Source organism: Diceros bicornis, chromosome 19, assembly GCF_020826845.1.
Source record: "Diceros bicornis minor isolate mBicDic1 chromosome 19, mDicBic1.mat.cur, whole genome shotgun sequence".
Taxonomy (NCBI): Eukaryota; Metazoa; Chordata; class Mammalia; order Perissodactyla; family Rhinocerotidae; genus Diceros; species Diceros bicornis.
Genome location: NC_080758.1, coordinates 19,416,180 through 19,442,396, shown reverse-complemented (window position 1 = coordinate 19,442,396; position 26,217 = coordinate 19,416,180). Strand labels below are relative to the sequence as shown.

The following is a 26,217-nucleotide window of genomic DNA, read 5'->3' as shown; positions in this document are numbered from 1 at the left end:
TTCTTCTGTAGATACTCTTCTAGATGCTAGGCCCCCTTAGGCAGTGAATGAAAACAGGTCCTTGCCCTCAGGGAAACTAAAACAGACAATGACAATTCTGAGTGGTGCCTTTGACAGACAGTGGAGTAGGGGGTGCAGAATAAAGCAGAGTCCCCTGGACAAGGCAGGTAGGCTCAGAGAGGAGGTGGTAGTGGGACCCGCCGTCTGGGGCTTGACCCCTGTGGCTGTCAGAATGGTGAGGAGACAGACCCTGAGGCCTGCTCTGAGGGCTAGGCCCAAGGTGCCTGATGGGGGAGGCCTGGTGTCATCAGGAGTTTTCTTTGTACTGGCTGGTTGCTCCTAGTGGGAGAGGGGCAAGAACACGTGTCCGGATCTCCAGAGCTAGGCATCCCTGCCTGTGTGTTTCCTGTCTGACTGCAGTTTTTCCAGGGGAAGTCAGACCTCTTAGTGTTTCCTCAGTACCCCAAGCTTGCCCTGATGTATGTGTGGGTTTCCAGACGAGCCATGCCAGGCCCCCGTCCAGCTGGGGCCCTCTCTTTCCTGTGAACCTGGGAAAGGGGCCTGCTTGAGAGATGACTGGAAGAGCTGAGCATTCCCAGCATAGGGACCCCCAACCACCTCCAGTTTCTCCGTGTGTGCGTGCGTGTGTGTGTGTACACATACACGTACATAGATGCACAGGCTTGATGCACAGGCTTGAGTCACCAGTCAGAGATCTTGGCCACTAACCTTGTTTTGGGTAATCCCTTGGAATGAGGGACATTTATTTGTTCAATTAATATTGTTTGAACACCTCCTATTTACTCAGTGCTAGGCACTGAGGGTTCAAAAGATGAATAAGACATGGTCTGTGCCATTGAGGAACTCCCAGACTCTTGGCAGAGACAGATTTGGTAACATGTAATTATAACCCCGAGTGTTACGTGCCATAATAAAGGTTCACTCAAAGAGCTCTGTGAGTGCAGAGTACTAAGCTCTGCTTAGGGAGCTGGGGGTTGAGAGGAGAGAGCCAGGGACGGCTTCACAAGGGAGGTGACATATGAGCTGGGCCTTGGATGATTGTGCCCAGGCTGAGGCACTGGGATCACTGTGCAGGGGTTGAGAATGCATTTGGTGTGGTAGAGACGAGGCTGGGGCTGGTTGGGGGCAGCTTTGGGAGGGCATGGTGTGCTGTGCTCATGGGTTACACTCCATCCTGTAGGCAGTGGCTGTCAGCAGAGGCTGAAGCAGGACTGTCTTGCATGTTTGTCTGGGAGAGGTTGAGGAGGGAGACCAATGAGCTACTGCAGTTTGCAGGAGAGCTGATGAGCACGGGAAAGACTTTGCTGAGGCAGGGCGGAGATGTAGTGGTGGTGGAGGGGAGGGGCTGAGTCTGGAGGGATGAGACAGTGGAGTATAGGTGGTTAGCATTTGGGCTCTGACCTCAGACTGCCTAGGGTAAAAACCCGTTGTGCAACTTACTTGCTCTGTGACCCTGAGTGTGTGACTTGCTCTCTCTGGCCTCATCTGTGAAAGGGGGATAGTAACAAACTGCATTTATCTCATAAGGGTTTTGATGAGAATCTGTGTAAACTGCTTCACATCAGTGGGCACTGTGTAAGTGCTTGAGGTGTGGGAGCTCTGACAAGTAGGAAGACGAGGATTAAGTTCCCCAGGAGGACCCAATAGCAGAACGGAGTAAATGCACCTGTTGTGTTGTGGGGACTGGTGCCTGGCCACCAAGCCGTTTGATTTAGAGACAAGGTGGTCCACCCATCCTCTCTCTCAAAGCTCTGAGCAGCCCCTCTGTTGTCAGGACTTTTGCCCACTGCTGACACTTGCAAGGTGACAGGGCAGTTGGCTGGAAGCAGCTGCTTTGGTATCATATGAAGGTGTCCAGATTTGCCTATTTCTGAGTGTCTTGCCCAGAGAAATGCTATCTGAACACATTGGTGGGACACCCCTGTCTTCTAGGAAGTGTTTTGATGCCACCACCTCTGTGCTGGGGCCTGCCTCTGCCTCTACTGTCACTGCCCATGTCAGTCTCCATTAACTCATGGCATCTCTTTCCACTCTGTGCCCTTTCCACTGGGACATGGTTTCGAGAAGGCCAGAGATTGGGGCTGGCCCCGTGGCGTGGCGGTTACGTTTGTGCGTTCCGCTTCGGCAGCCCGGGGTTCGCCAGTTTGGGTCCTGGGTGCGGACCTACTCACCGCTCATCAAGCCATGCTGAGGCGATGTCCCATTAGAAGAGCTACAACTCTACAACTGTGACACACAACTATGTACTGGGGCTTTGGGGAGAAAAAGAAGAGGAGGAAGATTGGCGACAGATGTCAGCACAGGGCCAATCTTCCTCAAAAAAAAAAAAAGAAGAAGAAGGCGGCAGCTAGAGATGGATAAGTTGGAGGAAGTGAGGCCTAATGTCACCAAAGCCTGATATTAGGAGATAGGAGACTTTTTTCCCCTCTCCACTCCTTCTCTTAGAATTGGAGAAGTAAGTGGGGACTTTGAGGAGAGTCCTAGGAGAATGGGGGTGGGATAGGAAGAGGGGAATGTTCTGGCGCTCCTTGTGGAGTGCTTTGTTTAGAGAAGCATGGCGCCTGCATTTCCCTGGGGGGAGTCTTTGAGAGCAGCATGGTAACAGGTGGCAAGACTCTAGGCAGAGCCAAGGGTGAGGAGTGGCCTCCAGCAGCCGTTGGTAATTGGGCAGCAGTGACCAGAGGTATGTGGCTAAAATCAGTCAGATTTGGGTTCGAGTCTCAGCTCTTCTGTGACCTTGGGCGAGTTATTTTAACCTATCTGAAACTGATCTTCAGCTGTAAAAGTAATTTCTTCCTCATGGAGCTGTATATTAACGATAGTCAAATGAGATCATATAGGAGAGTAAGAGGTTTTCTGTGAAAGTGCTCAGCACAGCATTTGGTTTCTTCATAAGTGTTTGTTTCCTTTGCTTCCCCTTAACTAACTGCAGAGCTCCAGTTTTTTCTGCTGCCAAGCTTGGCCACCAGTGGCTGCTCTGACAACCTGCTAGAAGTCTGTTTCCTACTCGTTTTCTTTGTTCCCTCCCTGAGTCTGTGCACAGAGGACCTGGGGCCAGGGAAAAATCGGGTATTTGAATAGTGCATTAGAGTTCACGGAGCGTTTTCTCATCCACTGTGTTGTTTGAGCTCCACCCCAGCTCCACGAATTGAAGTGGGGGTGGGAGTGATCAGGCCTCTCCTACAGATGAGGAAACCAAGGCCCCAAGGTAAGGCCACGCAGCTGGTTCATGGCAGTGCTGGGACCAGAGCCTAGGATTGCTGTTACTCACGACAATATTCAGTTTATTCTTCCACTCTGGAGAAAATGACAATAAGATGGACTGTTCCATAGGACCAGAGATGTTTTTTATGTGGACAGAGCTATCTGACCTCTACTCTGCCCTCTGGCCTGATGTGCTGTTTGACCAGCCCGGGCTTCCGTCTGTGGACAAACTGGACTCAGTACCTCCATCTAGATCTCTGCTGCCCTCATCTTGCCACAGCACCCTGTCGAGATGCTTTCCCTCACTCCTACAGGGGGCGAAGACGGCAACTGATTTGAGGTGGAGGGACAGAAGAGCCTCACCCTGCCGTGCTCTTACTGGCTCGTGACGACAGCTGCACCTGAGGCTGCATGCTTTAGGTGCTCTGAGATGGGCCTTTCCAGACCCTGGTAACAGCTGCAGTGCAGGCATTCATCCATACGTTCCTTGTTTGTCCCACGTTTATTGTGGCCCCAGCCACTCTGTTAGGCGTGCTGAGCTGGACGTGATGATGCCAACCTCTGGCTTGTTCACGGAGGCAGTGGTTCTCTAGCTTGGTGTGCTTTCCATATCACCATAGCTACTCTTTCCTTAAAAAACAGACACCCCAAATTCCAGCTTTCTTGGGCCTCTGTGGCACACTGAACAAGCAAGACACCACTTGTGCTTCCCTGGCTTTGGACTGTGGCATCTGCTGACATGCCAAGTCCCGTAGGGTCCAGGAGTGAACATCAAGGATAAGGTAGATACAGCCAGACAGAAACATAATTATGGGACCTGGGCATTGCTGTGAAGGAAACAGGCCAGAGGCTGCTTCAGTCAGGAGAGAGGAGGGTGTGCTGTGATACGGACGACCCCCATCTCAGTGGCTGACAACAACCCAGGCTCATTTCTCCCTTATGCTACATGTGCGTGTCCATGACAAGCCACTCCACTGTCCCTGAAGAGTGGCCTCAATGGCTCTGGGTCAGCCCACTGGTGCAGAGCCTCAACTCTGGGTAAACTAGTTTGGAGAGGGATTCAGAGAATGGAGGCTGGGGAGGAATTAAATCCTGTGACTTGGGCACGGGGTGCGATGAGGGTGGCCCTGGTGCTGTGGCAGAGTAGACTGCTGCCCGTGTGGGTCAAGGTGCTGCCTTGGCTGGAGTCTTTGAAATAGGTATCTTTGTGTTCAGACTTTGAGGTCTTATAGCTGTGCCCTTGCCTAATTGTCATCTCCCTACCTTCTCCCAACACATGTGCCCATACTTGAGCTGCCCCTGAGTCTAGTCTGTCGTGGCCAATTTCCTGCTGTCACCTCAGAATTAGAGCCTCTCACTGCTCCTCATCACAGCTGCTCCCCAGAGCTCCTTTGCTGGATCTGCTGAGGCCTCCAGAGTGGGGAATATGGATGCCTGGAAGGCCTCTAGGGAGTGCTCTTGGCCCCAGAGGATAAGGAAAGAAGTGTGAGAAGGGGGTGGTCATTGAATACTCTGGGGTTAGGGGAAGAGGCAGTGGGGGACGATGGAGTCGGTTGCTTTAGGGGAGGCTGTGGCCCCAGAGATGGGGCTTGGAGAATCTCTGCTTGCATTCCTGGCTCAGCCCTTAATGTTCACTCTCGCCTCCTTGTCAGACTCATTCCTTTCGAGGTGGTGCTTGGCTGGCCTTTGAGAGGCTGTAGTGGCTGTGTGCCCAGGCACAAGTACTAGCTCGCTCCCCCACTCATCACCCCCTAGGAACCGGGCCCATCCTGAGGGAAGCAGAGAGGCCTCCTTTTTATAGCCCACATGTAGGCTTTGTGTATAGGCTCTGCTGCTTCCTTCCGGGCCCTTCCCGGTGTTGGCGGGTGGCCCTGGCTTCAGCAAGACTCAGGATACAGAATAAATGGGGTGGGGCTTTCTCCTGCAGAAGACTGGCATCTCCTTTGCTGAGCCCAGGCCTGACACAGAGGAGACTGGGGTTAGGAAGCAAGAAAAGGAGGTGACCTGGTCCTTCATCCTGGGAAGCTTGCGATCTGGAACATGCAGAAAACCATGAAAGCCCGGGGCCAGCAGGAGACAGTTGTGCCTAAAGTGCTGTAGGCTGAGCCCGAGGGTCCAGACAGAATCAGCTTCCTCTCTGTAGCAGCCTGTGGCTGGCTGGCACGCCAGCCTTGGTTAGAGGATCTGTACAAAGACTGTGAGGTGCCTGGGAGCAAGGCGTGGGTGCAGTGACGAGTTGGCCGTCTGACCGAAGCTCCAGGCCCTGGCAGCGAACCACTGACCAGACTGGTGAGGGCTTGGGCCACGGTGAGTTTGACCACTTGTTTGTGTGAGATCTAATTCTAACTCAGTAGGGGTGGGCCGTTCACTTTGTGGTTGGCTTCCTGTTTTCTTGGACACCTGGGGATATGGCTGAGCTAAAATGTCCTAAGGGCAGTGGTTGTTTAAGGGATGCCCCAGCTCACAGTGTCCTGGGCTTGGCCCTGCCTGTGGGGGGAGTAGGGCATTGACCACTCTGGCTGTGTAGCTGTGGGTGTGTGGTGGGGGAATTCTAACCCCATGGGATTAAGTGACTTCAGTCTCAGGCCCAGAAAGTGTGGGCCTGAGTTCCTGGAGTGACTAACGTAGGAAGGAGTTGGCCACAGTCCCAAAGACTTCTCAGCCAACTTGGGGGCAGGAGGTCAGCTGGGAGGTTGGGCAGTGACGGAGCAGGGGGTGACGGGTCCCTCTCTGAGGCTCTGCAGACCACTTCCACTTGTTCTACCTGATGGTCCTCCAGCTGTGTGGAGGCACCCTCTTCTTCCTACCCTAGTCCCTTCCTCCACCCACAGCAATAATGGAGTATAATGTGCCTGTGTTTACTTGTCAGTTCCTAACTGGGACTGTGGTTTTTCTAGGGAGTTCTTAGCGTATTTACCAAGGAGGTTAGAAAAGGTAGCATATGTCACTTTGTCAGGGATTTTACTCAGGGCCTCTTGGGGCCAGCAGTGAAATACAGAGAGCATCCCCTCCAGGGAGAACCGAACGCCTGGTGCCTGGACTGTTCCCGTGAGGATATCCTGGTCCCTGGCCTGAGAACTGGCCCACACTGGGAGGGTGAGGCTCTGCAGGCTGGGGTAGGGAGTGGGGAGGCAGCTCTCCCAGGACCTGTGCTAGGGGAGGGGAGGCCAGAAGCTGTCTTAGGAGGGTAAAACTAGGGAATTAAAATCAGGAAGAGGAAGAAGTCTCAAGGTAGCCCTCTCTCTCAATAGGGCAGGTGATTTTGAAGAGTTGAGCTGGGCTTCCTGGGGAGGCAGCGAATGGGTGAATTCCCTCCTACCTCAGAGTGAGATCAGAGACTAGATCATGCACTGGGGCCTTGCCTCCCCAGGAAGCAAAAGGAGGACAAGGAGAAGAGTGGCTTGGCTTAGGCTGGCGTGGCCCAAAGGGAGTGTGGCCAGATGCTAAGGAGAGGCTGGGCCAAGCAGCACTAAGACGGGAGAGCCTAGTGGGGTGTGCAGAAGAGGGCATGTGAGCAAGCAGGCCTCCAGCTTGATGACTCCCTTCATTACTTAGGATGGCTCCAACCTCCTAGCAAGGTTGACTCTGCTGGGGGGTTAAGGGGTGGCCTCACATCTCCCCCAGAAGGGAGCAGGGCCTGTTGTGGCAGTCACATGGAAACTGAAGAGGTGGGGAGCCAGGGCTGGGGTGGTGAGGTGCATGGGGCTCAGCAAGCTCCACAACGGGAGGCACCTGTGTCCCCTTCCACCTGTCCCCCAACTTCAGCCCCTATCACTTGAGTCCCCAGTCAGAGGCCTCTGATTTTTCCTTGGGGAGGGAAGGCCCCAGATTTTTCTTTCTTCTGACATTCCATTTCCTGCTAGGCACTGGGGCATTGAAGCTGACAGACATGGTCCATGCCCTCAGGAGCTAACCCTGCAGTGGAGAGGACAGTGAGTCAAAGAGCCTTAAAATACACGTGTGTTAATGGAATACTACTCAGCCATAAAAAAAGACAAAATCGTCCCATTTCCAACAACATGGATGGGCCTGGAGGGTATTATGTTAAGTGAAATAAGCCAGAAAGAGAAAGACAAACACTGTATGATCTCACTCATATGTGGAATATAAACCAACACATGGACAGAGAAAACTGTATTGTGGTTACCAGGGGCAATGAGGGTAGGGGGTGGGCACAAGGGGTGAAGGGAGACGTATATATGGTGATGGACAAACAAAAATGTACAGCCCAAAATTTCACAGTGTTATAAACTATTAAAACATCAATTAAAAAAAATACACTCATGTGTCCACTCATGATGTGTCCACTCATCTAGGTGTTCAGTAAATATGGTTGTGAATAATAAAGTCCGTAGCACTTGTTCAAGGATTAGATTAGGGGGTAGTGAGAGAAAAGGAGATGTTAAGGATGATTCTAAGGTTTCTAGTTTATGCACCTTTTTGGAGGTGATGTTGTTAGCTCACCTAAGAGGTGTGGCAAGAGGTCTGGGTTTTGGTGAGAGAAGATAATGTGTTTGGTTTTGAGGAGTTGACTTTGAGGTGGTTTTGAGGTGAACAGGTCGAGATGGCAAGTAGGCAGTTGGATTGAAGGGTCTGAAGCTTAGAGGCGAGGATTAGGCTAGAGCTGTGTGTTTGTGAATGATCTGTAATAGGAGGTAATTAACGCTGTGGGTGTGGATGACATTGACTAGGGAGAAGGTAGAGCATCAGGAGATGAGAGTGTCTTGGCCTTGGCCTTGACGAAGGCCAGCATGTAATGGGGGTAGGTCTGGAGCCCAAGAAGAAGCAGGACGACCAGGAGACGTTGTGAGGGAGAAGTCAAGGGCAGAGTTTCAAGCAGGAAGGGAGGGCGTGGGCAACAGTATTGATTACTCTGAGGGTCAGGAAAGAGGATAGACAAGTGACTTATGCTCAGTACTCTGGTTCTTCAGGTGGCCTGAATATACTGTGGGGGCATTTCGTTGGGCCTTTTGTGGTCCTTGACAGCTCTGTGACCTGGCCCTCCTCGGCCCTTAGCCTCTCTCCTGTAGCTGGGGGCCTGGCAGACATATACCATCTAGAAAGAACTTGGGCAGCATCAGCCTGCAGAGGAGGCAGAGGTCAGAGTGCACAGAACCTCTGCCTGAGAGGCTGACCTGTGGGCTGCCTGGGGAGTCATCTAGGCTCGGGCAGAAAAGTTGGGGACAGCCCCGTCTCCCTGCTTTGGCTTTCCCTTAACTGTGGTGTTGAAGGCCAATGTAGGCCCACTTTCCCTCCCCCTCGTCCACGAAACTGAACAACCAAGCTGCTGCGTTGATGCCTTGGCTTCTGTGATCCCCTCTGCCTGACTCGGGCAGCACAGCTCTCCCGACCTGCCTTCTGCGGAGCAGTCCGAGACTTCCCAAGGAGAACTGCTCACTTTCTCTGCGCTCTCAGCACCACAGACATCTCCCTGTTGTTCCACTCTTTGCACGACCTCATAGTTATCTGCTTCCCCATCTGTTTCCTCCACCAGGCAGGAGCTTTCTCAAGGGCAGGAACTCAAATGCCTTATTGATCTCTGTTTACCCAGGACCCAACCCAAGGCCTGACATGGAGTAGAGAGATGCCTAATACATGTTTGATTGGATGATATAATGAATGAATAAGCCTAACAGACAGCAGCTCAGCTCTCTCACAGCTTTGAGTTCTCTGGGTGGGGCCTTCTTTCTCTTCCTTCCTTTGGGAACTGGGCATGCTGTTCCACCTCTGAAATGGGTGGGATTAGTCTAGTGTCCTAGGGAAGAAGGCTGTCTGCCTGGATGGTGTGAAGGCTCTCTGGGGCTGCCCTGCTTTTTCTCTGCATACCCAATGTCAGGGATGGTGGCTGCTGTGGGGCCACTGCAGTGGGTCTCAGTTCTGCCGTGAACCACCATGTGACCATGACAAGACCCTTTGGAGCCTCCATTTCCTCATTGCTCCAAAGAGGACATTCGTCTAGAATCTATACTGCAGATGATTCATGTACTGGCAAGGATCCTTTACATCTGTGACCTGAAGCAGTTAGTACATAGGGGTGCAGGGTCCCATGTAGAAGGATCCCACAGACCTCCATCCAGCTGTCTGAATGGCCTTTTCCTGTTTATCAAGGTGGGAGAGGGGGCGGATGCCGAGTCAGGCCTGGCTGCTCTTCTCTGTCAGGTGTTTGGGGAACAGTGACTGACGAAAAACCCCAGCTGAGAGCAGGTGCTGAGCTCTGCCCTTGGTGTGCCCTGAACTCCAGGGTTTGGCTAGGGTTTTCCTGTGTGCATCCTGGGAGGGAGCTCTGGGCCTGGGTACCCTGCTGGTCTGGTTTGAAGGCATCTACTGCACAGGAATGGGAAGGAGATAAGCTCCGGCTTTGCCTTCCCTGTGCTGTGTGATCCTGTGGCCCTAGGTCTCCAAGCCTGGATCCTCGTCTGTAAAATGGAGGTAGAGAGCTACCCACCCCTCCGCTTTTGCCATCCTCTGCTGAGAGCTGGGAGCTGCTCCTTTTTATGTTGAAAGGGAGGAGGAGGAAGGTTATAGCCTCGGAACAGAGAGGAGAATTGGGGAGAGTGCATCTCACGCTCCTTCCAGGGGCCTTGGGCAATAGGCGGCTAGCATGGAAGCTGCTAGCCATCCCGTGCCCCTGGCTCCTGCTGCATCAGGCTCTTTTCCCTCCTGTGTCCAGGTTCTTTGTCTCTTCTTCAGCCACCTCCATCCTTTTCCTTCAGAGCTGTGAAAACTCTGTCAAAGCTGTAGGTTCCTGCCTGGGACAGGCACCCTGGGGTGTAGAGCCCCAAACTCTGGCCCCTGTGAAAGGAGCTCTGGGGTACAGTGCCTGCCCTACCTTTGGAGAGCTGTGCAGGAACTTCTGTGTGTAGGGGTGGCAGAGGTATGGGGCCGGGAATTGGCTGGATGGCAGTTGCTTCCCCTTGTGGCTTCCTTTCTCCATCTCAGCATCCTCTGGGAGGAGAAGGCTCAGGCCCATTTGTGCTCATTCAGACCCTGGGTTATGCAGTTTCTTTGGAGGGTGATGAAGGAGGTGGCTAGCTTGATGGGCGGGGGGACTGTGAATGGCTCATCTATTTGCCCCAGGCTGTGCGTGGAGAGGGTGATTGATGAGAGATCGTTTCTGGGAAGATCTGCACACCTCTCCTGACCCCTGGGACCCACTCTTCTCAATTGCCTGGTGTCCTTGGCTTAGAGCCAAGCAGGGCATGGTGCTCAGGGAGCCCTGCCTCTTTTGTTCTGTTTTCCCTGAAGCTCCATTAGCTTCCCATGGTTCCCACTGGCTGCAGGAACCTTTGTGCAGGGACTTCCCAGTGTTTCCAGATTCCACTGGTTCCCAGGGGCCATGTCCCCCCAGACTGTGCCTGGTTCTTCCTTTTTGTGTCCCCATAGTCACCTCACTGATCACTACATTTGCATATTTGTTGTAGCTCCTCAGCCTTTGTTGCCCCACTGCACCACCTCTTCCAGGAAGCCATCCCTGATACCATCTTAGAGCTTCTGTGGCCTTTGTTGCCTCTCTTAGATAATTAACTCTGGAGTCTAACTCTTCATGTGTTCGTTCCTGCTCCTAAGCCCTCTGTAAACATTTTGAGGCCTCCCCAGGACCTGGGTTTGGGGAATGGAGAGAAGAATCAAATGTGGTTTCCTCCTTGGGGAGCTTACACGCCAGTGGCCTAGACACCAGAAAGTACTAGATAGTTACAAGAGTGGTGGAGCACTGAGTATGCCACTGGGCTGGGCCTGGCGGAGACTTACATGGGAAGGTAGGTCTGGCACGTGCAAAGGCTCAGAGGTTAGGAAGGAGTGCTGTGAGCCATTGCGGGGCTGGGATCTGTGGGTCTCATTGCCTTGATTGGATTTAGACTCTTTTGAGGAGGACTGGGCTTTCCCCACCTTCTTCCAGCGCCTCCTGCAGGGCTAGGCACACAGGCCTGGAGGGGACCTGGGGGCCCACATCCCACCTGTGGGGGTAGTGAAAATCCCCAGAGGGCAAGGGACCTGTCCAGGTAATATTCACTTACCTCTTACATGTTCTTTAGATTTTAAGAAGGCTTTTCATATTTATCATGAGTTGCAGCTTTTTTAAGTTGCACAATGTATTTACATGCTTTTTTTTTTTTTTTTAGTGAGGAAGATTGGCCCTGAGCTAACATCTGTTGCCAATCTGCCTCTTTTTGCTGAGGAAGACTGGCCCTGGGCTAACATCCGTGCCCATCTTCCTCTACTTTATATGGGACGCCGCCATAGCATGGCTTGACAAGCGGTGTGTTGGTGCGCGCCCAGTAACCGAACCTGCGAACCCCAGGCTGCCGAAGCGGAGCGGGCGCACTTAACCGCTACGCCACCGGGCCGGCCCCCTACATGCATTTTTATATAGGTAGTTTCTATTGCAGTTTACATCAGTTAACTTATGTACCTTGTAAAGGGAAAACTCTCAAGAGAAATATTTCAGTGAAAGCATGTTTCATGTCCAGAAATTTGTGATATGTGCCGTTTCCTTCTGTTGTTGTGGTGGTGGTGTGGTGGTTTTCTTGGCCATACCTTCATCATTTTGGGCGTTTAATTTTCAGTACGTCCTCTTGTCTCTTTGTGGTAAGATCACTTTCGTGTCTCCTGTCTCATCAACATCTCACGGTAGCTCAGTGCAGGAGGTGGCAGGCAGGCGTGGTGACCCTATTTTGCAAATGAGGCTGAGAGGTGGGCCGTGCCTCCTGCCCACCTCGCTAATGCTTTTGCTCACGGTTCTTCTCCGTACATCTCCTTGCCTAATGGGTGGTTAATGGGCCAGTAGGTTTGGATATTTGGAAAGTGGCTTTGTTGAGGGCAGGGGATGCTAGGACACGAGTTCCTGACCAAGAAGCTTGGGTCTAGTTTAGGGTCTTGGATTTGATGCTTGGGCTCCCTCTTCTCCTCAGAGGGCCCACCAGAGTCAAGGTGAAGCCACGTTTTTACCCCCTGGGGCAGGATTGGCTGACTCTCATGGGCTCTGCTCCTTAAGGAACCCTGAAAAAGGCTTGTCACCCCTTTCTCTTCCCTGCGGTTCCTGTTATCCTGGGACTCTGCCTGGTCAACGGGAATGCTGCCCCTCTGCACATCCCTGCAGTGCCTGATGCACTGGGCAGGAGGAGGGCTGGTGGACTTGTGGCGTGGCCTGATGTCTGGGAGGGGGTGGGGATTCCGAAACAGGAAGCAGCCCTACCTTCAGAGGAGCCAAGCACAGACAGGTCCTCTGTGGTCATTGTCCTCTATCCTTTCCCAGGCTCCAGGCTGGCTGCCTGCCATTTAGCTTGTTCCCTTCACGCACTGTCTCCTCCCCATCCAGTACAGTGGGTGCTCTCCCAGGAGTGGGGGCCTTCTCTCCTGCAGAGGCAAGTGTTCAGCTGAGCCTGAGAGCAGCAACAATACCCTTTGTTACCGTCTAGCTGCACAGCTCCGAAAGTGCTTGAGATCAGTTCTGTGACTCAGATGAGGAAACCGAGGCTCTTAAAGGGAGAACGTCTGCCATTACTAGAATGTCCAGAAGGCAGTTGGTCTCCAGGCCTGTATGACCCAGGCCTCTGCTTTGAGTAACTGCTGGTCTCTGTGGTCTCAGGCAAGTAGTCTCCCCTTGGGCCAAGAGAGGAAAGAAGAGAGAGTCTGCCTCCAGGTCTCGCCAGCCTTTGTTTTTTTGCAAATTCAGTCTTGTGGCATTCTGCCTCAGTGCTTAGAGCTGGCCCCTGCCTCCAGGCAGCGAGCATGTTTCCTTCCGATCCCAGGTTGAGGGCAGTCAGGGCAGGCCGAGGCTGACTCTCCCTTGTGGGTGTCTCTGTGTAGTAGTCTGTTTGCAGGTGGAGGGGTTGTGATGGGCTCACCCCCACTAAAGCCTTCACTTTATCTACCTTCACTTCACCTACCAGAGAGGAGAGCAGACTTGCCCGAGGCCCAAGCTATTCGCTTGGAAACAGGATCCAAAACTTGGTCTTTGTGATTTCAGATCTGTTACTCTCTCATTCTGACACCCCACCGTATGTGAGGTGGTGGGGTGCATGTACCTCAACTGTTGGCGAGTGTGTAGGTGGGGTGTTGTGGCTGCCACAGACCGGGTGCTGCAGGCTCAGGAAGCGGCCTCTGGCTTAGAGCATGTCTGCATGACTGGTCTGAACTCAGGGGCCTCGGAGTCTCACTCCTCCCCGATGGTGTCCCATCTCTGTGAGACCTTGGATTTCTCTTCCGTAGGCCGAGGCAGCTATGGCCCAGCTTTACCTCTTCTAGGTTTGGGTTTGCCCCAGCAAGGCCTGGCAGGTGGCCACAGATGTCTTCGCTGCTGCCAGCTTACATAGGCCCCATGCTGATGGCATTAGGTGCACAGACAAGGGACAGGCTTCTTCAGACTTGACTGGGACCAGTGGTTCCTGGCAGGACCCTTACTGCAACCCTGTGAGGTAGGGGGAATTCCCAGTTTACTGGTGGAGAAACTGAGGCCAGAGGAGTGAGGGACTGCCCAGGGCTGCACAGCTAGAACTGAAGACCTGTCTGGTTCTCCTCTGCTAGGCCTGGGCAGCCTTCAGGAAGGGGATGGTCAGGGCAGGCTTCCTGAAGGAGTGGGAAGAGGCAGATCGCCACCAGGGCCCCCAGACTTCTGCCCAGAGCACCAGGCAGCCTGGCTGGTAAGAAGGTCTTCAGCCCTCATGTGATGCTGGTCCCTGGCCCGGTGTGGGTGGTCCCTCGTTACCCCAGAGTCTCTCAAGGAGGGCTGGTCTCTATTTCTTCATGAGAGTTTGTGGGTGATTAAATGCCGGGGACTGAGTCCCCTTCACCACCCAGGCAGCTTATCTTGTCACTGTGTACAACGGCCATGCTTGGCATGGTGACACCCACGCCATTCCTGAAGCCTGGGCAGCCTTTTGCACGGGCCTCAGGGATCTGGTCCTTGGAGGAATGAACACACCGGGGCTCCTGACGGGCTGAGCTGGCTGGGTTGTATCGATGGAACCCCAGGCCCTTGGGTTGGAGTGAACTTGTGGATGGGCTTTTGTCATCAGCGAAAGCCCTACACTCCCTTTGGCTATACATCAGGCTGGCCTGGCCCACTGGTTGTGGGATGCTGCTCTTGTCCTCAGAGGGTTCCCCATCTCACTCCGTTGTCTCCAGCCTAGCAAGGACCTCTCAGTACTCCTGGCTTTTCTTCTCCCCGGTATTCCCCTGAATGTTGTTCTCCCATGGTTCTGAGTGGGGTCGAGCGCTGGGTGGTGGGTCTCTGGGAATAGGATGCTACTCTCCTCTCCTCTGTGTGGTTTCCTCCCCTCCCCAGGCTCCCAGGTCCTAGGAGGATCCCTCTTCCTGCTCTTCCTCTCTCACTGCAGGTCTGACCCAGACCATGCTGGGTGGCTCAGCCTGTCTCTCCCCCCAACTAGGGCAGAGGCCCTGCCTGTCCCAGGGAGTCTCCTCCCTATGATGGCAGTCCCTGGGGGACCAGCCCTGGCTCTCTCAGGAAAGGGGACCCTGCTGTATTTGTTCTGGGAGGCAGGAGGATGAGGAGTAGGTTGGGAGGTCACACAGGATGTGGCTTTTAAGAACCTAGTAGAGTGTCTCACCCTGGTGTCACGTCCTTTCAACCTGCTGTTGGCTTGATGGACTTGGAGGGCATCAGGGCCAGGCTGACTCCTCCTTCCAGGGGGAAGTACAACGGGCCCGGTGTGGCCAGCAGGAGCTTGGGAAACTTGGACGCCTGGCCTGGAGCTTCTCTGTGCCTAGCTGGTTCCTGTCTTGGGCGAGAGCCTGTTCTGCCTCCACCTGGTCTCAGTGGAAATGTGCCCAGGAACACAGGGCAGGCCAGAAGTTCACATAGGGCCTGCTGGCAGTGTTGTGTGTGTGTGCACATGTGCACGTGCATGTGGCCTGGCTGCAGGGTTCGGACCTCCCCTTGAGCTGTTTGCCGGGTGGTGAGCTGTTTGCTGGGTGGTAGCCACGTCTTGGACTACCTCTAATGACTGGCAGGCAGCTGAGAGGAAGTGCCCAGGCTGTGGACCACGCAGGCCCTGGCCTGTATGTGTTTGTGTGTGTGAGGTTGTGTGCCTGTGTGAGAGGTGTGGGAGGTAGATGACAGCAGCTCTGCACCGGAAGAGCATGCTGGTTTCTGTTTCAAAGGGCAGAGCTTGTGGTTATTTTACAGTTTCTGATCTGGGCATTTCCCCTGTTCAGCTCCTCCTTCCATCCTTGGAAACTCTGTCTTTTCAGGCTAGGTCTTTGTGACTCAATTTCCCCCCCTCCCTGTTTCTTCCTGAGTATAACTGCTCATTTTTAAAACTCAACTCTCGTTTTGTTGCCTCTGCCCCCACCTGTGTGCCTGCCTTTTTCATTTGTTCCTTCACTCATTCAGTAAGCACTGGATGGGCCCTGCCTGGCCTAGGGGGAGATGAGGAACGCACACACATAGTGCCGCCAGTTGTCAAGGGTATGATTTCTGCAGGAGGATGCTTCCAAGTTGGGTCTTTGGTGGGAGAGAATGGATGGGAGGTAGACAGTCCCCAGATAGGGACCAGGATGAAATGGGGGACAGGAAGCACTGGCTGTTCTTGCCCTTGGTCCAGCTTAGTGTGGATGGAGCAGAGAAGATGGAGGGAAGAAGCTGGGGAGGTAAATCACTGAGCCCCATCATGAAGGGCCTTGGAGGCCGGAGGAGGAACATATTCTCCCTCAGTGAGCAGCCTTGGGAGGGATCAGAACAATGTTTTATAAAGATTTGGAAGACTCAGGAAAGATGGCTGATTGGTGAGGAGAAGGGAGGGTGGGGATGACAGTGCAACTGGCAGGAAGATCAAGGCTTTCAGCTGGAAGACCAGGCCCACGGGCTTTGCCGAGGGCATGGGAGCAGGGCCCAGATAGAAGGAGTAATATTGTGGTGGGGGAGCTGGGGTTGGGGCCAGAAGCAATGCCGTATTCCAGATGGGGCATAGTTGTGGCTAGAGGGACAGGAAGAGAGCTTGGTGGCCACATTCCAGCCAAGGTGGTATGCAGTTCGGGCTGGTAGGGCTCCTGGGGTAGAGGCTGGCCGGGCACCATGTGGCCCTGCTGTTGGCTCCAAATCTTCCAGGGCAGTCTGGGTTGAGAGCATTTGAAGAGGCTCTAGAGCTAAGGGGGTGCTCAGAGAGAGTTATCGCTGGTGCTAAGCCGGGCTTCTTCTGTTTGACCTGATCCTCCCTAAATCTGTCTCTCTTTGCCTGGCCTGGAAAGTCTGTTCTCTGTCCGGGGTCCCAGCCAGCACCAGGGGATAACGTGGGTGTGTGGCCGGGGGCAACCTTTCCCTGTGCTGCAGAGTGCCAAGGCCCTTTCCAGGCCTGGGACCAGAAGCTGTGGTCTGAGCAGCTTCTGGGGAGGGAGCCGGCCAGCGCTGAATGAGCTCCTACCATGTGCCACCTACACGGCTGGGTGTTTTGGGCTGTTATGATCTTACCAACACCCTCACGATGCTGTGGTTTGTTACCTGTGTTCACAAATGGAGCAGTGGGGTCAAGAGTGGGTATCACTCTGCTTAGGTCACACGGCTAACATGAGGTGGAGCTGGGATTCTAGTCCAGGCAGTCTCACCCCAGAGCCCATGCATGTTTTTCCTACCACCCTGCCCTCTAGAGAAATTGAAGCCCTTTGCTTTATAGGTGGTAAAACCCAGACTACCAGAAGTTAAATGAATCACTCCGTGTCATCTGCCCTTCAGGTGTGTGCTGTGTGAGGGCGGGGGAGTATGGGCAGGCCCTTTGATAGCCAGGATGGGGAAATGTCCCCTTGGACAGCTGCTGCCTCGGGGAACTAGGCCTCTTCCTGACACTTGCTTGGGGCTATCTTTAGGGGGTGGGCCCTTTCAGGGTGCATCAGTTCTCTGGGCCTGATCCCTGTTTCCTCCCATGGATCCGGAGACCCATTCGGGCCTGCACAGCCCCAGCCCTACCTTTGGGACTTTATGATCTGGTTTGTGTACTTTGTGTTAGGAAATGGTCCTCACAGAACAGCCTTGGGTCCCCATTTCTCTTTTTAGAGTCCAGCTCTTTTGCAGGTCAGGGTGACCCACCTATATTCTCAGTAAGGGCAGGTACCCAGGACGGAGCTCCCTGCTCCCCCAGACAGCGCACTCAGACCTCTCAGCTTTTAGCAGAAGTCTGTCCATAGACTTAGCCCAGCTCTCTTGTATCACCCAGTGGGACTGTGAGTAGTCTTTGTGGTCCCCCCAAGGGAGAGCCTGGGAACGAGGAAACCAGGCTGCCCTCGTTTTGGTGCTGACTCGCTGAGACTCCAGCCTGACCTTGGCCTCTTCTCTACCTTCCTAGTTGACATTCGTGAAATCAAGGAGATCCGCCCAGGGAAGACCTCACGGGACTTTGATCGCTACCAAGAGGACCCTGCTTTCCGACCAGACCAGTCACACTGCTTTGTCATCCTGTATGGGATGGAATTCCGCCTGAAGACCCTGAGCCTGCAAGGTAGGAGTCAAGGTTAAGGGGAATGTCCACTGGCTCCCGGCTCAGCAGGAGGTGCGTGCCCTCAACTCAGCTGCTTACCCTTTGCTCGCAGCTACGTCTGAAGATGAAGTGAACATGTGGATTAAGGGCTTAACTTGGCTGATGGAAGACACATTGCAGGCGGCCACACCCCTGCAGATTGAGAGGTAAGAACCTCTTCTGATATGCTTGGGGTTAGGGGTGGGGGCATTAGGTTCTAGGGAGCAGGAGTAGGGACGCAGACCTCTCTCTGCCCAGCACTGCCTCCTGATCTCCTCCCCGGGCCTGGGCCTGGCCCTGTCCGGAAAAGTGGCCCTCACTTCAGGCTTTTCTCCCTCTAGGTGGCTGCGGAAGCAGTTCTACTCAGTGGATCGAAACCGTGAGGACCGGTGGGTACTGAGCTGTGGCTCTAGCCCAGCAGGGTGGGTTGGGGCAGCAAAATAGAACAGTAGACAGGCCTCTGAGTGGCTGCCTAGAGAACCAGAGGACCCAGGGGACCTGCCTCAAGCAGGGCTGGGCGGTAGGCATTGGTTCTGGCACAAGCACCCTCCTTTAGAAAGCACTCTGATGGCCTTGGTGCAAACTGGTGAGAGAAGACAGGGACAGTAAGCTGTGTGCTCTGCCACTGTGGGCAGAGACAGGAAGTGCAGAACTGGCTCTGGGTGTCCTGGAAAGAGGATCAGAGTGGCCTTCTAGTATGTGAGGGGGTGCTTTGAAGCTCATGGCTTTGAGGCCATGGTGTGACAGCCAAGGGGGCCAAGGAGCGATGAGGGGATAAAGACTAGGTCACATAGGGACCTTTGACTGTTGCTGTCAAAGAAATGGAAAACCACGGAGGGTTTTGAAGAGAGGCGTGACGTGACCAGACCTCAGTTACACAAGTGTGTTGGCTGCTGTTGGACAGGGCAGGGCAGAGCCAGAGAGCTCAGTTAGGAAGCAGCTTCAGCAGTCCAAGGGAAAGATGACAGTGCTTGGTCAATGTCCAGGTGGTAGGAGGTGGTCAGATTTTGGCTATACTGTGTTTCAAAGATAGAGCCCAGTAGAATTTCCTAACAGATTGATTTTGGGGTGCGAGAGAGAGGAGTCGAGGATGACAGTAAGCTTTTGGCTTGAGCATCTGGAAGGATGGAGTTGCCATTGACTGAGATGGGGAAGGCTGTGGGAGGAGCACATTTGGGGGAGCTTAGGAGTTCATTTGGGGCGTGTTAAGTTTTATGATGCCCTTAGATGTCCAGGTAGAAACCTTGAGTAGGCAGGGGTAGAATGAGTTCAGGGGAGACGTTGGGGCTGGAGATGTTATCTGAGGAGCATCTAGATGACACGGAAGGCCTTAAGGCTAGAGATCACCTGGGGGTAAGCACTGCATAAAAAGGGAAGAAGGCCAGTGGCTGGTCCCAGGCTGCTCCACTCCATGCTGGGGACGGGCTGGGTGAGGAGGAGCCAGCCAAGGGATGTAGCAGCTCATGGTAGCAACTCGAGGTAAGAGGAGAACCTGGAGGGTATAGAGTTCTGGAAGCCCAGGGAGAAGAGAGTAGTCAGCTATGCCAGGCCTTGTCAAGTGTGGAGAAGACTAAGATAGGTGCCCCTTGGGCTTAACACCGCAGAGGTAGTTGGTGACCTTGAGATGGGCAGTGGAGGAGTGGGGATGGGGGTTCAGGGAATGAAAGGGAGCATGGGTGGCTCCTTCAGGGCATTGCCATGAAGGGGAGCAGAGAAGGGGGCAGTAGCTGGAGAGGTAAGCAGGGGCAAGAGAGGTGGTTTTAGTGGGAGAGATAACAGCCTGCTGGTGATGCTGATGGCAGAGCCCACGGAGGGAAAGCTTGGTGATGCAGCAGTTTCCTAGCCTGCCAAGTGAGGACCCTGACAGAGCCTGCCTCTTGGGTGACTAAGGGGCGGATGAGCCGGCGCCTGTGCAGAGCAAGTGCTTCCTGAACAGCACTTGTGGATCGTGGCCAGGACCAGTCAGTACAGAGCTGAATCCTCTCAGAGAGCTCTGTGCTGCCTGCCAGGCTCTTGGACAGGGGGAGGAGGGGTGCCTGCCCTCCCCTGCCTGACACCACCTTCCAGGAGAGAAAGCTTCTCTTTCCCCTCATCTTTTCCATCCTGTGGTCAGGCCCGGCAGTGTCTCCCAGCAGTGTCCCATATCCTGGGCAGGGCATCCCTGGAGGGCAGGGACGCTTCCCTGTCAGTCCCCAGGAGAGTGCTCAGTTGCCAGTAGTGGTATTTGGCTGAGAATGACATCCCCCTGCTCTCCTTGCACAAAACTCCCAGCATCCCAGGGGTGGTGGGTGGGGAATCGCTGCTGAGCTGCACCTCACAGGGAGTTTGGGAGTGGACCCTGCTGGAGCTTGAAGGTGGAGTGGTGGGAGGCTGCCTCCCTCTGTCCTCATGGGCCTCCTGCTGCCTAGGAGAGAGAGAGGCCAGAGGTGTGGCTTGAGTAGTGCTGGGGGCGGTGGGGAGCTGAAGATTGGCTCCCCTCCCCCCATGCCTGACCCACTGTTCTGAGCCTGGTCACTCCTGGCCAGAATCATGGGCTTGGCTTTTCCCAGATAAGGAAACTGAGGCCCAGAGAAAGGAAGGGACTTCCATTGGTCACCCCAAGGCTTCTGATCCAGCTTCACCCTCAGTACTTCAGAGTAGTGTTGTTTACCTGTCCAGCCCCGGGTGGACTCAGCCCACAGGTCAGAGGTCATGAGAGGTTGGGTGAGTCCACTGGGGATGTCTCTCTTTCCTCAGTATATCAGCCAAGGACCTGAAGAACATGCTGTCCCAGGTCAACTACCGGGTCCCCAACATGCGTTTCCTCCGAGAGCGGCTGACGGTAAGGGTCTCCTGGGCCATCTGCAGGTGTGGCAGGGGAGGCCGGGAGCCCCTGGCCAATAAGCCTGACCAGCAGTCCTGCTCTGTACCACGCAGGACGTGGAGCAGCGCAGCAGTGACATCACCTATGGGCAGTTTGCTCAGCTGTACCGCAGCCTCATGTACAGCGCCCAGAAGACGGTGCATGAGTCACCTGCCCTCCCGCGGCCCTTGCCCCTGCTCTCCCACCCCAGCCCCAGCCCCACCTGCCTCAGCCCTGCTGCCCTGCTTGGGGGCTTTGGGGTGCCATTTCTCCAGCTCTTCTCCTCTTGAGGCCTGCCCCCATCTGCTTCCCCAGCCTTTCTTCCTGAGAGCCCCTTTCCCACATGGCCTCCAGGGGCTCTCGCTCTGACCAGCTTCTGTCTCCTGCAGATGGACCTCCCTTTCTTGGAAGCCAGTGCCCTGAGGTTTGGTTTGAAGTGGGGAGGTGGGATTCTCCCCTGGGCCCTCTTCATCTCTCCCCTGGGTGATTCACCATGAGGTGGGAGGCAGTGGGAGGGAGTGAGGCATGTTGGACCATTCTAGGCAGCTGTGCTGGCTGGGAACTGGGCTCTGCCTTCCAAGGGGCCCCTTGCCTGTGGACCATGTTAGCCAGCTGGCCGCCAGGTACCTCCCTTCTCTACTGCAGGGCCGGGGAGCGACCAGAGCTCTGCCGAGTGTCCCTTCCTGAGTTCCAGCAGTTTCTCCTCGAGTACCAGGGGGTATGGCTGGGCTAGGACTGGGCCAGGGCTCCTGGCTAAGGGGGGCTGAGCTCATTGCTGACGGGAGGCCTCTCACATGTGCCCCTCCACCCCCATCAGGAGCTGTGGGCTGTTGACCGGCTCCAGGTACAGGAGTTCATGCTCAGCTTCCTCCGAGACCCCTTGCGAGAGATTGAGGAGCCATACTTCTTCCTGGACGAGGTGAGGCCTAGCTTTCATCCCTTGTGTCAGAGAGAATGAGTGGAGCTGACCAGAGCCCCACCTGGTTCCCAGGAGCCACATCCTCCTTAGGGATGCCACCTTGTTCCTCCCCACTGCCCTCTTGCCCACCCCAGTTGAGGCTTGAGCACCCTCTCTCCTTCCCACCACCCCCATTCCAGTGGGCTAGGGCAGGGACTCAATTTCTCTTTCCTTCTACATTTGTTTCCTTCTACATTTGTTCCTGGACAGTTTGTCACTTTCCTGTTCTCCAAAGAGAACAGTGTGTGGAACTCGCAGCTGGATGCGGTGTGCCCAGACACCATGAACAACCCTCTCTCCCACTACTGGATCTCTTCCTCGCACAATACGTGAGTGGCTCCCTAGGCCCCACCCAGCCTGACGTGGGGAGGGAGAGGGCTCGCCTGACCACCCCTGCCTCTCCTTCCCTGTCCAGGTACCTGACCGGGGACCAGTTCTCCAGCGAGTCCTCTCTGGAAGCCTATGCTCGCTGCCTGCGGATGGGCTGTCGCTGCATTGAGTGTGCGTGGGGGCCAGGGTTGGGGAGGAAGATGGGAGGCCTGCCCACTTGACTGTGGTCATGTTGCTCCCCAGTGGACTGCTGGGATGGCCCAGACGGAATGCCTGTCATTTACCATGGACACACCCTTACCACCAAGATCAAGTTCTCAGACGTCTTGCACACCATCAAGGAGCATGCCTTTGTGGCCTCAGAGTGAGTGGATGTGGGAGACCCTAGAGGTCGGCTTGGGACCCAGCTCTCTCCTATGACAGGGCAGAGGGCCCCCTCAATACCCTGTCCCCACGCCCCCCACCTTTCATCTTTGTCCTTCCTCTTGGTCTCTCTTCCTCTCCTGCCGCTTGCTTGAGCCATTGCTTCCCAAGTTACTCCCTGTTTCCTGCATTCTTGTCCTGCCTTCTTCATGAGTCTTTCTCTTTAGCTAGGGAACACAGTCAAGCTCTTCCCATCCTCAAAGAATACCTCCTTAACCCTGGCCTTTTTTGCCCATTGTCTTGCCAGCTCCTTTCCCTTCACAGCCCAGAGAATTGTCTGTTCCCTGTGTCCCATTCTGCACTCCTATTCACCCTAACCTGTGGTCACTAGTCTCTCCCACCTCACTGAAGGGATCCCCAGAGGCTCCCCAGTGACTCAATTTGGAGGCTCCTTCTCATCTCTCCTGAGCTCATTGGTGCGGGATGTCTCTCTGCACTGCTGGGGCAGCCCGTCTTCAGCAGTCCCACCACTTTCTTTCTGCTGCACCATAGCTGCCCCTGTAGGACCCCCTCCACCCTTCCAGTGGCCAGGTCCCACCTCTTCTCTGGGATAGCTCCCCTATAGATAGGGCCCCCGAGCCCGTAGCTGCTAACACCTCGCTCTTGGAGGGGCTGTTTGGACTGAGCCTTGACCCTGCAGAATCACAGGGTCTGTGTCACCGCACTGGTCCCCTATCCTGCAGGTACCCGGTCATCCTATCCATCGAGGACCACTGTAGCATTGCCCAGCAAAGGAACATGGCCCAGTACTTCAAGAAGGTGCTCGGGGACACACTCCTCACCAAGCCTGTGGACATTGCCGCCGATGGGCTCCCTTCGCCCAATCAGCTCAAGAGGAAGATCCTTATCAAGGTAGGGATGGTGGGCTGGTGGGGAGCCCCACACTTCCCAGTGCCTCTCCCAGGCTGTCACTTCAGCTGTTGGTCTAGGCCTGGGTGAGGAGGTGGAGTTATGGGACTGGGGCTGGCATTGCCATGTCCTGGCTTGCCCCCCACAGCACAAGAAGCTGGCTGAGGGCAGTGCTTATGAGGAGGTGCCTACGTCCGTGATGTACTCTGAGAACGACATCAGCAACTCCATCAAGAATGGCATCCTCTACCTAGAGGACCCTGTGAACCACGTGAGGGCCGGGCCAGGCTGGGTGGTGAGGGGGCAAGGTGGTGAGAGGGCTCTGTTCAGGGGCTTCACTTTGGTCTCTTATAGGAGTGGTATCCCCACTACTTCGTTTTGACCAGCAGCAAGATCTACTACTCTGAGGAGACCAGCAGTGACCAGGGCAATGAGGATGAGGAGGAGCCCAAGGAGGTGAGGGGCCGGCCCAGGGCTGGGGGCGGGCTGGGGTCAGAGTCACTGAGTGAGTGTCTTTGCTGTTGCCCTCCCACTCCCAGGCCAGTGGCAGCACAGAGCTGCACTCCAACGAGAAGTGGTTCCATGGGAAGCTTGGGGCAGGACGGGACGGGCGGCACATCGCCGAGCGCCTACTCACCGAGTACTGCATTGAGACAGGGGCCCCCGACGGCTCCTTCTTAGTGCGCGAGAGCGAGACCTTCGTGGGCGACTATACCCTCTCTTTCTGGTAACTCGCTCCCAGTGCGTGTGCATGTGGATACATCACCACCCAGAGGTGGCCACAGCCCACAGTTTGTCTTTTGTTCTAGGCTTTCATGCCATCATTTTAGCAAGTGCACACACGTCACACGTGTGCGCGTACACACACGTGCTTTTTTTTCGTTAGTGTGAGGCCCCTCCTCTAGGGCTACCCCATACTTGAGTTCCTTAGGAGGTTTGCCTCCCTCTTTGAGACTTGGTGCCTTGCTTGGGGTAGAGTGTGGTGTTCAGGGCTCGGGCCTGCTTCTCACTGCCTCCCCGTCATCCCTCAGGCGGAATGGGAAGGTCCAGCACTGCAGGATCCACTCTCGGCAGGATGCTGGCACCCCCAAGTTCTTCTTGACAGACAACCTCGTCTTTGACTCCCTCTATGATCTCATCACACACTACCAGCAGGTGCCCCTGCGCTGCAACGAATTTGAGATGCGCCTCTCAGAGCCTGTCCCGCAGACCAATGCCCACGAGAGCAAAGAGTGAGGGAGGGAACGAGGGGTGGGGCGGGGACCTGGGTGGTGATAGCCAGAGCCTGACTTGGGCCTGTCCTCAGGTGGTACCACGCAAGCCTGACCAGAGCACAGGCCGAGCACATGCTGATGCGTGTTCCCCGTGATGGGGCCTTCCTGGTGCGGAAACGGAATGAGCCCAATTCTTATGCCATCTCCTTCCGGTGAGGGGTATGGCCCTGGGGGGTGGTACAGGGCTTCGCCTGGGTCTGGGCTGCCCTGACCCTGGACGACTGGTCTGTCTTTGTCAAGGGCTGAGGGCAAGATCAAGCATTGCCGTGTGCAGCAGGAGGGCCAGACAGTGATGCTGGGCAACTCAGAGTTTGACAGCCTCGTTGACCTCATCAGCTACTATGAGAAGCATCCGCTGTACCGCAAGATGAAGCTGCGCTATCCCATCAACGAGGAGGCGCTGGAGAAGATTGGCACAGCTGTGAGGGCCTGGTGGTTGAGGGGGCATGGCAGGCAGGGGAGAGACCAGCATGGCCCTCCAGAAACTCCCTAGCTAGCTGCTGGGCAGGCCTAGAGTCTGACAGTCATGGGGTAATCTGGGTATGTGGGACAGAGGCCTGTGATGTTGTAGGAGCTCTTAGGAGGGCCACTCAGCCCTGCTGGGAGCCACAGTGTGGGTGCCAGGAAGGTGTCCTAGAGAGAGTGACATCTGAGTTGTGTCAAGGATGGGCATGAGTTAGGCAGGTGCAGAGGTGGGGGATAAGCATTCAAGCAGAGAGAGCCCCGTGAGTCAAGGTGTGGGCTGAGGAGGTCCTAGAGCTCACACAGGGAGAGGGTAGGCCCGAGGCTGGAGGCTTGTCCCCAGGGCAGGAGAAAGTAGGCGCCAGAGGTGTGGGTGTGAGACCAGTGAAGAAAGAAGGCAGGACTGATGGCGCAGAGGATGATGAGGGCTGTGGGCCAGAGTCGTGGCCTTGGATAGAAAGAAGGAGTCCAGGACGGAAGATCCACTTGAGACTCTTCTCATCAGTGGACACGGGTGGCCAGGAAGAAGACTGCCATCCTCTGGGGGCTGGGGGTTGGGGGCGCTCGGCGGTGAACGAATGAGCCACTGAATGAGAACACTGAATGTGTGGTGTCTGGGGGCTTGCTGCAGAAAGGTTAGAAACAGTTGGGTGTCAGGTAACAGATACCTCAGAAACAGTTTGGGCCCCCAGAAACTGAGATAGAGATTTTAGAATCATGAGTAAGAACATGGATGAGGGAGGGGGTGAGGCCAGGCCCCTGAGCCCACCCCCATTGAGGTTGGGGGACCCTGGTGGACCAGGTGCCAATGAAGGGTCAGACTTGGACACCTCGAGAGGAGGACCAGGTGGGGGCCAGTCGCACCAGGGGGAGCGGGGCACATGGAATCTAGGCTCTCTGGGCATTAACATATCCCATTCTGTCGTGTTTCCAGGAGCCCGACTACGGGGCCCTGTATGAAGGACGCAACCCTGGCTTCTATGTGGAGGCAAACCCTATGCCGACTTTCAAGGTATAACCTCAGGCCTCTGGGCACAGGAAGCTGGGGAGGGTCCCCAGCTGCTTGGGGCTTGCATTTCTCTGCTCAGGGCCCATCTGTGGTCTTTGTGGAGAAGTGGTGTTTGTGGTTTTCCGAGGCTCAAGAGGTTGTGAGAGATGTGTGGTTGGTGTATGACCGCAGGTCTCCCGGGGCTGACCCCTCCCCAACCCGTCCCTGGGGTCAGCAATGACCTTCCAGACTGCTCCCCGGGGTAACTCCCATTTCCTCCCCGGGCAGCAGCAGGCTGGGGGTGGGGCACACGGCCAGAAAACTTAGTTTTTTGCCACTCGTTCCCTCACCTCATGGAGATCTGTCAGACAGGATCTTCCTCTTTTTGCCTTTTTCTCTAC

At 55.1% G+C, this 26,217-nt stretch overlaps 1 protein-coding gene across 2 annotated transcripts in view; it reads left to right on the top strand.

Moving 5' to 3' along the window:
- The window catches only part of PLCG1 (phospholipase C gamma 1), a 35,747-nt gene that overhangs the window by 3,706 nt on the left and 5,824 nt on the right, over positions 1 to 26,217 (top strand). For both annotated transcript variants that reach the window (XM_058562693.1, XM_058562692.1), the window contains exons 2-20: positions 17,520 to 17,672; positions 17,764 to 17,857; positions 18,032 to 18,079; positions 20,427 to 20,511; positions 20,607 to 20,690; positions 20,922 to 20,956; positions 21,178 to 21,250; positions 21,350 to 21,451; positions 21,701 to 21,819; positions 21,906 to 21,991; positions 22,064 to 22,184; positions 22,927 to 23,095; positions 23,241 to 23,363; positions 23,447 to 23,548; positions 23,632 to 23,819; positions 24,124 to 24,324; positions 24,399 to 24,518; positions 24,607 to 24,787; positions 25,763 to 25,840. In XM_058562693.1, the coding sequence (XP_058418676.1) occupies positions 17,520 to 17,672; positions 17,764 to 17,857; positions 18,032 to 18,079; positions 20,427 to 20,511; positions 20,607 to 20,690; positions 20,922 to 20,956; positions 21,178 to 21,250; positions 21,350 to 21,451; positions 21,701 to 21,819; positions 21,906 to 21,991; positions 22,064 to 22,184; positions 22,927 to 23,095; positions 23,241 to 23,363; positions 23,447 to 23,548; positions 23,632 to 23,819; positions 24,124 to 24,324; positions 24,399 to 24,518; positions 24,607 to 24,787; positions 25,763 to 25,840 (2,162 nt within the window). The remainder of the gene's footprint in view (positions 1 to 17,519; positions 17,673 to 17,763; positions 17,858 to 18,031; positions 18,080 to 20,426; positions 20,512 to 20,606; positions 20,691 to 20,921; positions 20,957 to 21,177; positions 21,251 to 21,349; positions 21,452 to 21,700; positions 21,820 to 21,905; positions 21,992 to 22,063; positions 22,185 to 22,926; positions 23,096 to 23,240; positions 23,364 to 23,446; positions 23,549 to 23,631; positions 23,820 to 24,123; positions 24,325 to 24,398; positions 24,519 to 24,606; positions 24,788 to 25,762; positions 25,841 to 26,217) is intronic.